The sequence below is a fragment of the Ciconia boyciana genome, chromosome 1, assembly GCF_034638445.1.
Source record: "Ciconia boyciana chromosome 1, ASM3463844v1, whole genome shotgun sequence".
NCBI lineage: Eukaryota > Metazoa > Chordata > Aves > Ciconiiformes > Ciconiidae > Ciconia > Ciconia boyciana.
Window position 1 is genome coordinate 74,779,147 of NC_132934.1, and position 17,709 is coordinate 74,796,855.

A 17,709-nucleotide genomic window follows, 5' to 3' on the forward strand; every position below is an offset into this window, starting at 1 on the left:
ACTGAGAATAAGGCATACATTTGAAACTCCATATATGCCATTTATCACCTAAAAATAGGGCTTTCTCCTGGGCTGTTGCATAGGGAAATTCATTCCCCGTGCTTATTTAGTCATCATCTGCTTTGCATGCATTGTCAAAAAGGTGGTTGATGACAGTACTGTGAGGAGGAACCATGGCTTCCAACACATTTCTCCTTGACCACTGAAGAGGTGTAAGATGGTACAGATTCTTGGACACCATGTTGTGCATGTATTTCATTTAGTTTAGTTCTTGTAATTCACTCTTTGGACCTCAACAGAAGGTTGAGAGCTATGTTTGAGGTAGACATTTCCCTCTCTTTCCAGGGTAGGGATTCTGTTTGAAAAGTCTTCCCCAAAGGCTCACAGAAATTTCCTGGAGGATCAGTCCCCAACAGGCTGGTCCCTGTATGGCCTGTCAGTGATCTCCAGTTGGTTCAGGACTGCTAAGTGTCCAAACTGACTATGCTATTTTTACCTTTACTTGTGGACTAGGCGTATTCTCTGATATCTAATCTACAGATTAGCAGCAAGCTTGAACCTTTCCTGCTCAATGGCCATTTGACTTTGTCTTTTTCCCATTGTTGCCTCAATTTGTTTTGTCATTTCTTCAATAGGGAGCAAAAGAAAAGGAAAAGCTTTCCCTAGATCTGCTCTGTCATCACCAGAGTCCGATTATGTTTGAGCTGTTCCCTAGTCATGTATCCTATTTCTTAAACAACTGTTGCCCTTCTGATATATTAATTCATACATAAACCTGGCTTGGTTTTCCTTCAACTGCCTGCTACAGTTCTTCTCTGGTTCACACAGACCCTTGTTCCTTTCTCCCTGCTGGATTTAGTCTTCTTTTGAAAGAATGAATGGATATGAACTTCAACTGATAAATACATGCATTTGAATCTGTGACTGATTTGTGGCTGGATTGTTTTTGATGACTTTTATCTGTAGTTGATTTGCATCTATTTGGCTCAGACTCACCGGGGGTAACACATAGAATAAATGAATAAATAAATTTGAGGAAGGAGAGAACGGATGAATGAATGGATGATAGGGAAAGAGAGGGAGACTGAACAGAAAGGGATGGATAAATGGTGATTAAGAAGTACAGAAAAATAAGGAACAAGCAGTGATCAAAGTAGAGAAAAGAAATAAAAAGGATTCAAAACTGAAAAGAACAGGAAGTCTGAAAAGAATAGAAAGAGTGAAAAAGAAATAAGTAAGATCTTGGTGCCTGATTACACCTAAAAGAGTAGAAATGAGTTACTTTTAATTATGTGAAGGGGCTAGGATTGTGCACCAGTGAAGGGAAGAGTTTGTACAGGGAACCACGGGACAATGTCCAGGGTTGTCCGAGACTCAGAGCAGTAAATCTTGCCCATTTGAGCAAGTGTTTGCTACAGGGCTTATGTACTCTGAACTCACACTAGCAGTGTCTCTCTACCTTTTGCACACTCCACGTGGAATACTACTGTAATGAATCCTCATTTTCCTCTTTCAAACTTGCTGGTTTGGGTTGGCATTTCTTTGTGCCCTCCAATCTGACCTTTGTTCTTTTATCAGCATATACAATTAACTAAAACACAACAGCAAAACAACTAAGCACCACAACAAGACTTCTTAGACTAGTCATACTGAAACCCCCTTGTTTTTTCACATCCGCTTCCATGATCCTGCAAGTTGCACCTCAGAAGCTCTGCTAGCACCTGCAGGCAGAGAGCACCGTCGTTCAGTCTTACACATTACACGTGTACTGCACAGCACAAATAATACATAGCATGAGTCTTTGAAACTGATACTGTGACTGAGGAGGGAAAGCCTTTGTTACTACATTATCTGCTCTCTCAGGCATCTGACTTCTGTTTGGCTTCACTTGAATCCCTCTCTAGTCATAAAGCAGCAACAATTGCTGCTTCTCCTGCCCACCATGTTTATTTTCACCACTTTTTATTTGGAAGTCAAGGGAGCTTCCAGGCACTGCCAGTTTGCCTGTTTTCTCTCCGCTTTTGACCTCTGTCCATTAAACTCTTACTGTAGTGCTCAACTTTAAACAGATGGCTGTGATTATAAGTATTCGCATGCTGATAATCAAATATGTGTTTAAAGTGCCTTACTAGTTTAGTTTTGAAGAGAAAAACATTCCCAGTGTATATCTGCTTTGTATCTGTCACAGAAAGGGTTCTTAGTCTTAATTGGAGCTTCTAGTTGCTAACGGACAGTACATTACCATCGATATTTATATTGACTATAGTGGTTCCCCAGAACCCAGCTGAGTGGACTCTCACAGTAAGTGCTAAACAAAATTTTGACGTTCCCTGTCCCAAACACCTCACAGCCTGTGCAAACAGGGCAAACATAGCAAGTAAGATAAAGAAATGTAAAACGGTAGCACAGAGACCATCATATCAAACATCATGTGAATTTCACAGGGGTTGATGCATATTATCAGTGGAGATGTTGTTATGCCTAAGTCATCTCAGGAAAGGAAAGATAGCCCAGTGGCTCAGGCAAACCATGAATTTTAGCTTGTTCCTTGCTTTGAATCCCTGGACACAGAGGGAAGCTGGGACATTCCTCATGGTGACGTCTGTCATTCTTCCCCTGAGGAATGAGTCACAAAAGTTGAGATGACAATTCTTGTCTTGAAATATACAAGTGTGCTAAATAAAAAATACCCATCAGAAGGAAAATATATAATCTGCAGTAGGAGAAGTTTTGGGAAAATTACGTATTTATTGAGTGTATCTCTCATCTCTTCCCCCCCCCCCCTTTTCGTTTGTTTTTACAGCAGTTGTATGCTGCCCAACTTGCTGCGATGCAAGTGTCTCCGGGAGGCAAGATACCTGGCATACCCCAGGGTAACCTTGGTGCTGCTGTATCCCCTACCAGCATCCACACAGACAAGAGCACAAACAGCCCTCCACCCAAAAGCAAGGTACTGTACCAGGCCCTGCAGCATTGCATTTCTGACAATGTGGGTACTTGCATGTGGTTTTTTTCAGAAGGGTATCTGTGTGCCTCGCAGCTGCAGGCAGCTTTGTTCTTAGGATGGCTTCCTGAAACAGGAGGATATTCGTAGTGCCATTTTTCCTGTGGGAGGACCTCAGCACAGTAATACCAAACATACACGATGTCCGTAGCAGACACTACCTCAGCTGAGATGCTGTGGGTTCCCTTGCAGTGTCCTAGCTATCACACTGCTGTTTCTTCCATCTTCGGTAACAGGTAGCAGGCTGAGGTGACCACCTCCTATTCCAGCACACAACTGTCATTCCCTTTCAGAATGCTAAACCGGAGTCAGGTTAGCAGTGTGCCAACAAGAAATGGAAAGCAGTGGGGCATCTCATCTGTGGCCAGATCCTGTCCTGGTGTTCAGTGGGAGTTTGTGGAGGAACAAGTCTCCAAAGCAATGTCTGTTGTGTCATAGAACAGGGCTGGAATCTGTCCATCAAGTGATAGGCTCTGATGAGTAATCTTGGTCATAGCTGGGCAATTAGGTCTGTACTCATTTAAAAGGTCAAGCTAGCAGCTTGTAGTCACATCTGTGACTACAGATGTGATAACACCACCAGTGTGTGACTAGTTATACCTAGAAAAAAGACACAGAATATGTCCAGTGGAAGAAGACGAGCTCAGGGTATGCCACAGCTGAGCAAAAGTAACAGGTCAAAATTGAATGGCACATCTTAGGTGTTGCAAAACAAGCAGGAAGAATTTAGCTAAGGAATGCAGGGAAAAAGCAGTCCCATTTAGGTGACAGCAAGAGCTTGATAAAAATGTGTCCTTCCTTTTTGTTAGCGTCCTCTAGCATGCTGTCCATGTCCTTTATCATGTCAGAAAAGATTCCTTGAATTGACAGTAGTGTCTTGTTTTTACCCTACCAGTAAAACAGCACAGATTAAAAATAACCAGACAAATAAATAATACCATTGTCAGCTCAGTGAGACACATGTTCAAAGAATAAAATAGATGGTGTGGAACCAGTAGCTGTTGCGTTAATGAATCAAGCTCTGGGTCTACATTTTCTTTCTTCTCTCCTCAGTGTAGACTTTCTGACTTCCCGAAGCTTATCCTTGGCTTGGCCTCTTCTTTTATATACTATAGAGCAAGGAATCACAAAGCCATGCAGTGCTCGATGATAGTTTGGGGTTTTTTTTCCAAAAAGTCAAGTCTATGGTTAACAAGAGATTTTTTTGCATTTTACAAGGGGTTTTTTGTGTGTGGCTAGCGGCTTGCGAGATGCACTGCATCTCGGTGTTGTTTAAAATCCCGGTGTTGTTTTTGGATCTCTTGTACACAATCAGAATGTCTGATGAGATCTAAGGGGACACAGTATTTATTTTGTGGCAATTGTGGAATTAGAAGGCCTGCCATATCTACCGGTAACATCAAGCATAACCATCTTACTGGCAGCTGTCAAGATCGGCTCTGGTCTCCCTTGTGTTTTAGTGCTTTTTCATATTTGTAGGTGTTCCAGTGCCGTTGGCTTGCAGTTCTGTAGGACACAAACAAAACTTATTTGCAAATTGCAAAAAAAAAAAAAGTGGGCCAAAAGGAAAGGAAGGGGGCTCCAAAAGGCTGTAAAATTGTGCAGCGTGAGCCCTGTGATGCATGCTGTTTTCAATCTGCTGTGTGCCAGTTGGAGGCTCAGAGAGAGAGCGAGAGAAAGAGAAGGGATAATGCTGAGAAATGATAGAGTGGCTGTGACCTCCAAGCTCAGCCTGGAAATCCAAGACATTGATTTCACTTAGCATTCCTGCTGAGAAATCCAGCGGAGTTCAGTTGTAATAAAAGAACAAGGTTCTGTTCTAATGGTAATGGCGTATGACAGACATATCACTTTGTCTGTCCTCAGCACCAGAGAGAGGAGAATTGGAGAAAGGTCACCTGACCTGCCTGTGCTGTTGTGCGAATGCTATACTGAGCTTTGAACTCCAGCCTGGAAGCACAATTATTTATAATACTAAATGATAAAGAAACCTTTATAGAGCCTACAGTAATTAGAATAAAGCTTATACAATAGTGCAGTGGCCTGGCTCAGAAAACACGCTGGCAAATCCATCACAGTGGCAGAAACTGAAGCTTATGTGTTGAAACTAAACACCTTCGTTCGTGTCTGTGTGAACCTTCCTTTGCTTTTTCAAAGCTTGTTTGTGTTCAACAGCTCCAAATGTTTATTATGTTTGCTGATTTTTATTTTTTTTTAATTTAATTTTTTTAGCTGTTGTCAGGGAGTATCTGTCTGGGTTTCACAGCCATTTTTTAGTTTTGTTTTTTTTTTAATCCCCAGCAGCAACATGGTTCATGAAGTTAGTTCGTGGTGGTCTTTCTTGCTGTTACTGTACGTCAAACCTCCACAGATGAACAGTTAATGCCTTAGACAAGCTTTCAATAGATGCTGTTTGCTGAATCTCTATTTTCAGCCCACAGTTTACACTGGCGCAGCTTTGGTAATACGCTCAAGTGTTTGGAGACAAGGAGACAGCCTTACCTGAGAGTGTGTCAAGCTACTGGCAAACATCTAGGTCACTTCTGAAAAGCTGTGGGTTTTTTCCCTCTTGTATAGTGTTAAAGTTAGTTCGCTGCTCTTTGCAAGGATTCTTCAAAGTCGGCCTCAGCAGCAGATGGAACAACTGTTGGCTCTAGAAATGCTGAGAAGCATCAGGGGGAGTTTGCCAAGGATCATCCTTTAAATCTAGTAAGACTTGAACACATCCCTGAAACTCCTCTAAGACCTTGGCAACTCCTATTTTGGCAAACCTTTTATCAGTGGCCCTCACCAGTGTTTGGACATTGTGCTGGGCAGGCTACCCTGGCATCTTCTGTTGTCTCACTCGCCTTTCAACAGATGTGACCTGAAGTAGTCAAATTCACTTCCTAGGTTTCTGTACTGTAACTTTTAGAAAGCCATGAAGTAGAGATGCCATTATGCTGTGCTGCACACATTCTGTCAAGTTTTGGTTAGGAAACTGAGCTGGTGTCATACATTCTTCCAAGAAGAAATCTGTGCCAGAAAAATTGATTTAAGAAACAGAGCTAGTGGAGCCTGTCCAAAAGAAAATGCGTGTGTCTTGCGGAAATGGATTTTAACACAGCTTCTTCTTGAGCAGTTTTAAAAACAGCCGGTATGCTAATCATACCATTCAAATTTACCAAGGCCTCCTCCACAACCCATTTGAAAGGCAACTATCTTTGAAGTTTGCCAAATTGTGCTGGATTTCCAAAGTCTGTCTTAAGCACATTTTGCCTTTGATCACGTAAATGCTTGCATGCTGCTCTGTTGGGTGTTCAAGGTGGTTACATGCTCCCAAGTAAGCAGGAGAGAACAATAGGCACAGGTGCAGATAAGGCCTAGGCAGAATAACCTACCAGTCCATCTTGTGATTAACTTCAAGCCTCTTGCTTGTACAGGGCCATGCAGGAGATTAAAAAAAAAGCAATGTTATAGAGAATATGTTTGTCTGAACAGCGACCTTTACCATGCTACCAGGATTCTCACCTGATAGCTACAGTCTTCACTGACTTCAGATGAGGTGCATTATACTGTTGAATAAGGACAGCAACATCACCCTCACTTGTAAAGCCAGGGCCCTGTTCATTCCTGCCTTTGTTCCTTGCTTTTTATGTTGCATGTATAAATATAGCATCTAGTGCCTGCGTGATGCAATATCCTAGCCCTTTCCATGTAACCTTTCAAGTACAGTAATTCTGGAGTGAATTTTCAATGTGGCTTGTAAATGTAGCTAAATGATTCCCCGTATTTAATGGAGCACAGTGCGTTGTCTGTAGCATCTGCTGAAAAACAGGAGCAATTCAGTGTGAAATGTGACAGGAGAGAATTCCTGGGCACTTTTCTTTTAACCTTGTTATGACCTCAGCCCTAACCCTACTCACAGTTGTGTCTCCATCAATGGCAACAGCACACAGATTGTCCAAATCAATTTTTTTGTTCTTTTCAAATACTTCTGGCAGTGATGTTACTATTTGCTCAGCAGTAGCACCTGGGAGTTGTGACAAGGAAAGGAAATGTGTTTCAGACAAGCCAGAAACAGCACTAAGCAGTTGGATATACACAATCAGATTCTCCTCAACTGCAATATCCAGACAAATATCAGTGTGAATCCTTAACTGAAGATGGTACTTTATTCTCACATTATCTGATCCTCTGATCACCAAAGTAAACATTGGATTGAAAATTTTTCATGTTGCCTATACTGAGCAATAGAATCGCCTTGGAAAGACTTAGAGCTTGCCTCTCTACCACAGCACAGATTGGCCTTAAAGTAGCCAGAGACTCTCCAGGAGAACTTCTTCCATTTTCGAGGAATATCCGATGATGATGCTACAGTTGCTGCCATATGCACCAGCTGTGTCTTGCATCTTGTCTATGTTATACGAAGGATAGAAAGGGACCAACAGCGTGCTTGCTCCATTCTCACCCAGGCAAAGTAAGCCTGGATACGAAACCACGACTGAGTCACTGTCGACTTTCTTACCAAGTACATGTGATACCAGGGACAAAATAAAGAATAGGAGTCTTTGGAAATTTAATTTTAATTCAGACACACACAGTCTATATCATTAGGAAAAATAAGTAAACTGTTTACTATGGGGAGCTGGTTGGGGATTTTCCTGTCCCAGTCAAAACTGATGATGGGACTATACTCCCCAGTTTCAGTAGGAAAGCTTTCTTGACTCAGGATGAAAAAAAAAAGAAAAATATCTCAGGGGAAGGAGAAAGGAAAAGGCCCTAAAATGGCCTGGTAATAGGAACACTCATCTGGATGATATTTCTGATTCTACTTTGGGCAAATTGTTGACTTGAACTTTGTTTTAGGTGACTACCCTCAGCAGCCCTGTTAACTTGGGTATACTTGTCCCCCTTTTTCTCATTTCTCTCTTTTGTATGATAGTGCAGAATGTGAAAATTTATCCTGGGGAGATCTTGGGGAAAACATTAAGCTCCATTATGTACATAGCTGCATTGGTTTGCTTGCCACATCGAGCTACAACTGTTGTGGTTTAACCCCAGCCAGCAGCTAAGCCCCACGCAGCCACTTGCTCATTCCCCCGCCATGGGATGGGGGAGAGAATCAGAACAGTAAAAGTGAGAAAACTTGTGGGTTGAGATAAAGACAGTTTAATAGGTAAAGCAAAAGCCGCGCACACAAGCAAAGCAAAACAAGGAATTCATTCCCTGCTTCCCATCGGCAGGCAGGTGTTCAGCCATCTCCAGGAAAGCAGGGCTCCATCACGTGTAATGGTTACTTGAGAAGACAAACGCCATCACTCCGAACGTTCCCCCCTTCCTTCTTCTTCCTCAGCTTTATATACTGAGCATGACGTCATGTGGTATGGAATATCCCTTTGGCCAGTTTGGATCAACTATCATCTTGGCTGTGCCCCCTCCCAGCTTCTTAGGCACCTGGCAGAGCATGGGAAGCTGAAAAGTCCTTGACCAGTGCAAAGATTACTTAGCAACAACTAAAACATCCCTGTGTTATCAACACTGTTTTCAGCACAAATCCAAAACATAGCCCCATACTAGCTACTATAAAGAAAATTAATTCTATCCCAGCCAAAACCAGCACAATGATGATTACAGAAGCCTAGCTGATAAGTAAACATACAGATTCCTCATACCTTCAGAGCTGCCATTTTTGAACATGTTAGGAAAGTATTTAATTTCAGCTCTACAGATGATAGATGTATTGCTCTTCAAATGCAGAAAGATATTGGTGTTTCCTCTTCATAACACTTCTTCTTTTTATTTAGTGATACCAAATATTTTTTGAAACGTGAGCTAATTGGTCTGCACAGCACTGTGAAGTACTTCAGCTATAAAGAGGACAGCTGTGTGATAAAGAAGACTGATCATGGCTGTGTACAGGTGATCAGAGGCCGTGACTGCTTGTGTTAGATGGGGCCAACCTCTCTTCCCTGAAGAGAAGAGGAACCTGTCTGAAACTAACCCATTGCACACGTTAGGCCTCATATACTAATGGCAATTACTGTCCTCTTTATTGGTTGAAGAGCTCAGCAGCTGCTGAATGCCTATCCAAGCAGCAGGAAATTAAGGCATCCTTATTTTCATTAAAGAGAGTACTGAGGTATTTTAGAGTGAAGAACAAGAGCTCTCATTAAAGTGATGTAAGACACACCATCCCTGCTAGAACGTCAAGGCTATGTTTACAGAAGGTTTATCTCCAAGATTTGTGAGGCACTTTTATTTTTGAGAATTTCCGGGCTGGACACAATCCTTTATATGCCACTAATTAAAAAACATGCTTGTAAATTAATCTATTAAGCTTTTCAGCACCAGAATAACAGTTAGCACTAGAATATTATAAATCAGTAAATTCAGAACATTTTTCAGTGCTTGCATTTCCCAATCCCCTTGTCAGTGCATCAAACAGGTTAGAAATAGCTGTAAGATAATTAAGGAGAAGTTTATAGTATGGATGCAGTGATGTATAGGGAGCTGTAAACTGAGACCTCATCTGCCTTATCTGTGCTATGCTACTTTGCTATGCTACTTCGCTATGCTACTTCTTTAGTATCCCTGTCCATTCTTAATGGAGACCTTGTAGTTATCTCTTTACCTGGAAGCCTTTTTCCTTTGCTGCTGATGCTTTTAACCCCAAATAGCAAACTGTGGAGTTGGTGACAGAATCTTTGAGACTATTTTCCTCTTCCTTGCTCTTCTTTCTATACATGACATCCAGGCATATAAACAATTACTTTTTAAACCATTTGCTGGAAGACAATGAAGTGATGTGTATTAATGGCACTTCTTAAGATGCTTCTCTAAGATAGAGAATGGGTTCCGAACAATAAAAACAATGCCATTAGCAGTATCTAAAAAGCAGCAGCAGTAGGAACTTGCACAGTATTGTTCCTGCCTTCCACCCCTCCCTACTTTCCTAAATATAAATTAAATACATGGAGGGGCTCTTAGGATGCTTTTTCAGGTTAACTCTCCACAGCTCTGTTTCCTGATATCACGCCTCTCTGACAGGAGCCTGTCTCTCAAGCAGAGTTGCCAGCCAGTCAGCCCTTGTCAGGCTCAGTCGGCACTTTTTATAATGAAAACTCAGAAGAAAACATAACAAAAAGAAAAAGGGGGAAAAACCCTCAGAAATCTGTGATCGCAAACCAAAAGCAAGATACAGAAATTAAGCAAGACCGCTGCATTTCTGAGAGAGAGGTCTTCAGAAATCAGACAGGGAACAACAGAAATGTAAAGCAAAGCAGTAATGACAAACGTGCAGTGTGTGCTTCTTATTAGTTCACCACTGTTTCTTGCCACTAGTGCCTTCCTTAGCTGGTATGAATAAATAAAACACCCACTTTTTCCTAAGTGGCAAAGTTGGTGGGGTGGGCAGCAGGTAGTAGTTTTCATTCTTTTTGGTTAAATGATCCACAGTATTGGCTTCATACTGAAAACCAAGATATTACACCAGGCACTATTACTTTCAGGAGGCAGCTACTAAAGCCAGGTTCAGTTACAGAATCCCTCAGCGTTCAGGAGTGCTGGGACCTGACATTTTGGTTCTGCTCTGTATCTTACTCTCTTACTTAGAAATACCTAAGCTTCGACTTCTGCAGAAGCTTTTTGACAGAACTGCCCATCCTAGTGTCACTTGGAACAAATAGCTTGCATGGGAAAGAGCAGGATTTTGCAAGAAGAGACTGAAAGAGTCCCAAACAAGAAAACAGTGTCACAAAGTCAAGGTTTTTTAATGCCACTGGGATGGCTGTTGAGCTGATGTTGCCAGTTGGTCATGCAGTCTTAAGAATAGCAGTAAAAGGGCTTTAGGAGAGCGTGGAATCTGGAGCTGCATAATGAAACAGAGAAAAATTAGATTTTTCTGGTTGTAGTGGTTTTTGTTGATCTTCCTTATGTTTCAGTGGGCTTGTTCTGTGGGGAGAGTTGGAAAATATTTAGGAGAGGGTCTTTCTGCTGAGAAAGGGGTATCAACCATGAGGAGAAATATGTGAAGTTCAGCTTGGGACATAGTGTTCTTCACTGGGGGCTGCTGAGTATCACAGCACTGCAAAGATGAAGGACCAATATTAGCTCTAAGTTAAATACAGGTAACAAACCCACCAGTTATGCCAATATCAGATTAATTTCTAGTTTCCTTCATAATATGAAATTCCTATAAAGTAAAGGTCATCCTTTATTCCAGAGATCTATTTTTTAGACTCTGAGCTGTTAGGCTCTCTAAATCAAGGAATGTGTTTATTCCAGCAGCACAGGGTTGTGCAAAATAATAGTACTGTAGCAGTGTACCTATTTCATGGATTAGGAGACAGCTTGAAATGGAGCAGGGGACTTTCATTCTACCGCATCCTTCTAGAAGGGAGCCAGGTACTTCACTTCAGGAATTAAATCTTCCTTTTTGCAGCTTCCGCTTAAGTGTTTGGGTATTTTGTGGCATGTGTTAATAATCAAAAGTAAAGTGCATAGGCTGCGTTGGCAGGGCTGTCTACTGGGCAGCAATGTAGACATCTTTTACCACATGCAGAACTTCTTTTCAACACAGAAAGTAAATTTCTGAGGTGATTTAAATCAAATTCTAATGTGATCAGTCTAGCATCTTCCAGAAACTGCTTGCTTTGTCTGCAGAAGGGTGGTTTGCTTCCACATTACATGCTAGATTTGAAATTAGCTCCTCTTGACACATTCAGGCAGAATGGAATTCAAACTAAGCATCAAATAAATATATTTTGCAGTAAGTATTCGTGTACCCACAGCTGAATGATTATCATTTAACAAGGGAGCTCTACAAGTTTTTTAATCTGAAACATTTTAATCTGTAATCCCTGGTAGCTGTGGATAGCTGAAGAGAAGCAACATTTAGCAGCATAATGGAGAAGAAATCTATTTTATTTTCAAATTCAGAGACAGTTTCTTATAGATTAGTATTAACTCTAGAGTTATATGAAGTGCTTGGCAAATATTTCACTGAAGTTTCTCAGAACTACATATTTGTTGTACAGAATGGAGTTTGAATTTTTTAGTGTAAAATGAATTAGTGCAAAAGAGGCTTTCGGAGAAATTATGTGGAAATCATCACTTTAGAGTACACATTTTTCAAAGCAGTGTGGCTATATCTTGTGATTTTATAATGGATAGTTTCCTTAAAGTCCCAGCTCCTGGAGTCATGTGAATATGTGAGAATCTCATTTAAACAAAAAGCTTCAGGCTGTCACAGCTGAAACTTAGAGATTGGTATAAATGTATCTCAAAGGCTTAGAAAGCAGCTAACAAAATGACTCTATGAGTTACTATTTTAATCAAGTGGGATTAATTTTCAGTCTCAAATTGTAGAAGACTTCATGTTGGCAATTCTGCTAAGACATAAATATTTCTCATCAGAATTAGACTTTTTACTATACTATCTCCCAGTAAAAGTGCTTCAGTAGTATCCAGAGAGAACATTTGAGAGCATCCAAAGAATATCAGAGGCAGGCAAACTGACGCAACAAACCATTCTTGGTTTTGATATAATTTGACAGGATTTAATATATGAAACCAGTTTAATATTTTGATTTTGATCATGTGCCTTTACCACTAACACTGCCAGACTATGAATTCAAATGTGTACTTTTAGTACTAATGAATGAGGTTAGTTTCTGTTTGTTTCATTTCAGTGGCTACATTTTTCCCTGCTGCTTTTAAAGGAAAGATAAGATAATGCCGTGACTGGTATCTCTGGAAAAAATTTATTAAGAAAAATGTCTTTGATAAAAGATTGCGCAGTATCTTGACATGCGGAGTGCATGGAGGGGAAGACCTTGTCTCTTATGGGAACACTGGAGAGGCGGCTTTTCAATTTCCAATCATGATGTTACAGAAAGAATATAACTCTAAGTATTTCATAAGTTATTAGTGTTTCTTCAACTTTTTTGAGTGGATGTGCCAGCACCTGCTAGTAGATTTAAGATAAGGGGCCATTTCTAGCAGCTATGTGTGTATGGAGATGTAGCACATGGGTTTGTACAGGCTTTCAGCTGACATGCCAGGCAGTGACATGTCACGTCATGAATCAGCCACATCATGTTATGTGATTTCAAGCTAACAGAACACAACAGGAGTTACGTAGTGACAAACACAACCCAACATGACATATCCATGGGAAAATTGGCACAAAAAGCTTCTTAAAGTTGAGTTTCAGGGGTACGTTTATTCATCTCCAGAATGCTCCGAAGAAGACTATGAAGCAGTGTACCGGAAAAGGGAGTAATGCAGTGACAGAATTACTAAAGCAGCTTTAATTCAGTGTACAATTAGGAAGAAAACATATGTATATAACAATTCTGGAGAGTATTTTTGTTGTGAATTCCATGTGAATTTCTTTCTTTCCAAAGGTAGCTCTCTCAGGGCTGCAGTCATTCCAGGTCAGTGATTATTTTTATCTTTAGCCATGCTAAGAGCTGTATAGACTTCAGGTTACAGCTGTAAGTTAATATATTTTGAATTTAGCTGTTGGTTGCCTCAGTAAATCTTGAGTCCTTCTAGTATAAACTTTGTTGTTTTTTCTGCTTTGCTTGCAGATCAGAGTGACCCCGTTTTGCACCTGTTTCCAATATTCTTAGTCTTCTCTGGAATTATCTTCTTTCCCTTTCTGGGTACTCCTATCCTAGTTTCTGATGTCCACTGAAAATAGAGTCCGCAATTAAAACTCTGGGATGAATTAATTCATCTCTGCTTATTATTCATCATAAATGTGTGGATAGCCTGTGCTTTCAACTTTCTGTATAAAAGGCACAGACCTAATTTGGGGTCACAGAAATGCAACACATACCTTTGGCTAGAAAATGCATGTCAAGTAGCATTTTGTTCGTGATACCAGAAGTTAAAATGGTGTCACATGACTTATTTGCTCACTACATTTCATGTCTGGATTTACAGTTCTTAATTTCACAGCCTTAGAAATACCAATTTCTCTACACAAAATGAGTCCTTCTAGTGAACTGCAGCTCATAGGCAGAATGACGTAGTGGTGAAATACCCGCCAGATTCGCTGCTTTACCAAACAAGTAAAGTTCATTGGGGCTAGCCGGTGAGGAAGACAGCAGCCACATCATTTTGGCTAGCCTAAGCGAGAAAATAGCGCAGATATTCAGAGGCCTGCAAAGCGGAACAAACTGAGTAGATGCTTTCTCTTCTGCCTTCATTTTAAAATGAGCAAGATGCTCCCAGAGTGTCAGGAATGGTGACGCCTAATTTCATTTGTGAAGTCTCACAATATTTGGACTCTGGCTGGAGATGTAGAATACCCATCGCCAGGGGATCCCCTGGTGCCTGTTAAAGTGTGGGTAAGCATTGGAGTCTTCTCCTGAGGGGAGAGACTTAGAGCAGCCCCCTACTCTACCCCACTGTCCCTCTACACAAATGATGTGGGACCGTTGAGGACTTCATCAAACCTGATGGAGATTGGCCGGTGCGCTCAAAATGTCTGCAGAGATGAAGACTGCCAAACATGCATACATGCACGCAGACCTCACGTGCCCAACTCACACGCACACACACACAGACTAATTTTGAGGCTAAAAATAATCTCACATTTGGACAACTCTCAGGGGTTTTACTGGCATCACATCTTAAATTGCAAGTGGATGCAGTATGTCTTGCTACTGCTTTTCTTGCACTGTTGTTCTTCACCCCCAAATGATTACAGTTCAGTGCTGGGTGGAAGGATTCCCATGATAGTATCATTTGGGACTCACTTTGTAAATTGCTCTGGGCTCAAACAGAGGAAAATAATGCTATATAAATACATGTTATTACTGGTGAAGCGATAAAATTATCTTATGCTTACCAAGTATCCTAATGTCTTGTCTTGATCGTAATTAACTGGTGACATACACGTTGAGTCAGTGCTCTAGGATTTGTGCCCAGAAAAAGTCACAAAAACATAGCAGCCTTAGTATGGGAGAAAAGGATGAAGGCAGCTTTTTTTTTCCTCCCTTTTTTTCTTGTGGATAAGATATAAAAACTGCCCAGAGCTGGCCCTGTTCAGAAATAGCGAATCAGCCTCTTGGAATTTTTTTTAAGATGTCAAGTTCCCTCTCGTATACTTCCGTGAAGACAAAGAATGTCTTAACGTCTGTATTGAAGTCATCATTAAAATAAAAGGAGATCTGTAGACATCAGCTATAAATCATCAAGAAATAGCTTGTGGGTAACCTTTGACACAATTGAACCTACTTGAAATGAGCTAGGGCTGGATTCATTGCCTTTAGTGAAGCCAGTAGGTGGACTAAGGGTCTCTCTCTCCCCCTCTCTCTTTCCATCTCTTACAGTATTAGCTTCTGGGAGGTGAATGTGTTCTAGCTGAGCGATGGAAATGCATTTGGATGTGTTCTTAAATAGACATTTGTTTTATGTCTGAAAAGAATAGGCCAATCTTAACAGTGTGATGCTGGGGCTATTTGAAAGGTATTTTTTAAGGCAGTTGTCTTCTTTCAGCTTTACAAAAACTATTTTAACCAATTGTTTAGGCTTGAGGAACAGCATGGAATATCTATTGTGTATGGATGCATGCATGTTCTCCAGAATTAACAGAAAAATGGTAGATAAAAATCTGCCTAATTTTACATAATAGATTTTTGGTATTCTTGTGATCTGACTTCAAATTCGTGCTGAGTTTCTACAGTATAACAGAAATACTAGTTTGCAGTTGTTAATTTTAATTTCTAAGATGCTAGGTTTTAAAAGGAGCTGCAAGTGTTCAGCATCTCATGGGGACAAACTATGAGTCTTACTAATGAATCCAGCAATTAGTGGTTCATTGTGCCTGCCAGCAATTTGGCCCTGATACCAGTCCTGATGGTGATTTCATTTTTGCTGGTGTGAATCAGGAATAGGATCTGAAGTCTATTCACCAAGGGGGGCTGAATACTTCTTCAGCACTGTTCTGCTTGTAATCTGCATTCAGTACTGACAGCAGCAAATGAAAAAAAGGAACTACAATATATTTCGATTTTAATTATGATTATTACAGTTGATTAATATGTTCATTAGGAGAATTATATAATATCACTAGTACTTATTAAACTTAAAGGGTTGTAAATGGTGGTGTCCCCATGCAGTTAGATAAACATATATATGATGTATGCCCACTTTGCATAGAAGAAACCCTTTTCATAGATTGAAGTATGTGTTTTCTCCAATTTTGTAAATAGAGAATTGAGACAGAAGATGTGGCCCTTTACTTTCTGTAGCCATTTGCACTTGTGCAAAACACTAAAATTCGTATTTGGTAATATTTTATCATAACTTCACAAAGATGTCAGTGACCGTGTGCAGAAGAAGATTAGATAATGAGTGACTCATTCAAGTTCACGGAGAAAGTTTGTTGGAGAGTCAGGAACTGAACCCAGTCTCTTTGGCATGACCCAAGGAATCAGCAGTAAATAAATGCATGACCGTGGCATGGGAAAAGGAACGACCCTTCCCAACAGGTGTACTCCCAAGTAGGTAACCCCACGTATGTAATTATGAGTGGGGTAAACAAATTCTTTTTCTATGCATGCAGTACTCGATGGAGCATGTGTTTGCTTTGAGCATTCCCTACAGTACATTCAACTCCCTCGAGTTTCTGGAATTGCTGATTAGATTTCATCTTACTGCTAAAAGGAGGTGAAATGAAAAAATACCCAGCAAGACAGAGTTGTAAAATCATTTTGATTTTGGTGATCTGGGATGTTGCTAATAGCACGCAAGCATTAAAGACGGATGAGTTATGTGTTGATAGTATCCCTTTGAAAAGCTATTAGTTGGAAAAACAAATTGTCAAGCAGGTCATATCTACAGTTGCAAAACATATTTTGACATTTTTCTTACAGTTGTATGTATCTATAAATAAAAACAGTGCATGTTATCTTTGCACTACTTATTTGTAGTGCTGCATACATTGCTGCCTCTCTTCGTGAAAAATCTACCTAGACTATATAGATATATCCAAAGTCAGAGAAAGCACAGGTTTTTGAAAAGGAATTTCTTAGCCCACTGCCAGTCGTCCAAGCTGTTTGAAATCTCTTTTCTTTCAAGCTCTTTTGACTTGTTTCTTCTAAAGTTTTCAACAGCTGGGTTTTTTCGGTTTTGTTTTGTCTTTTTTCCCTCCTGAATCTTAGAATCCGTGCAGCATCTTTGCTTCTCCTGCCTGACCACAGCAGGAGGAGGGGTCTGTTGCTAATTTGTTTTGATACGGTACGCTTTGGTCTGTATTCTTTTTGAAATTAATTCCTTTTGCAGGTGTGGGGTTAGAGGTGGTGGTGTGCTCCCAGCGAAGGTGTCATCCACCACAGAGAGGAGGTGGGAGGCTTTGATCAGTGTGGCTTCTGTTTTCTTGTTGTTCATTTAAAATGTACCAGTTTGTAATGCTGTTTGGCTTTGCAGGTCCTTGTTTTATTTCCTTCCAAGTCCTTCCCCGTCCTTTCAGGTTTTGTTGTTTTCATTGCTGTTCATTCTGCTTAACATTTACTGGGGATTATTTGTTGGAAGGTGGTGACTCCAGGTTCAATTTAGGCAGCAAACAAAATCCAGTCTAATGTCTATTTCCATTTTTTAAACAGCCTTGTTATGGGTGGGAGAGTGCATTATTAAGGACACAACACCACATGTTTAGACTTCTGGGTTTTATTGGGACAGAATTATGTAGCAAGGATTTAAAAAAAAAA

The 17,709-nt window shown here is 40.5% G+C and overlaps 1 protein-coding gene across 31 annotated transcripts in view; it reads left to right on the forward strand.

Annotated features, from left to right (window-relative positions):
• Nucleotides 1–17,709, forward strand: part of SOX5 (SRY-box transcription factor 5) — a 721,637-nt gene that overhangs the window by 657,550 nt on the left and 46,378 nt on the right. For all 31 annotated transcript variants that reach the window (XM_072874906.1, XM_072874851.1, XM_072874898.1 and 28 more), the window contains one exon: nucleotides 2,804–2,950. In XM_072874906.1, the coding sequence (XP_072731007.1) occupies nucleotides 2,804–2,950 (147 nt within the window). The remainder of the gene's footprint in view (nucleotides 1–2,803; nucleotides 2,951–17,709) is intronic.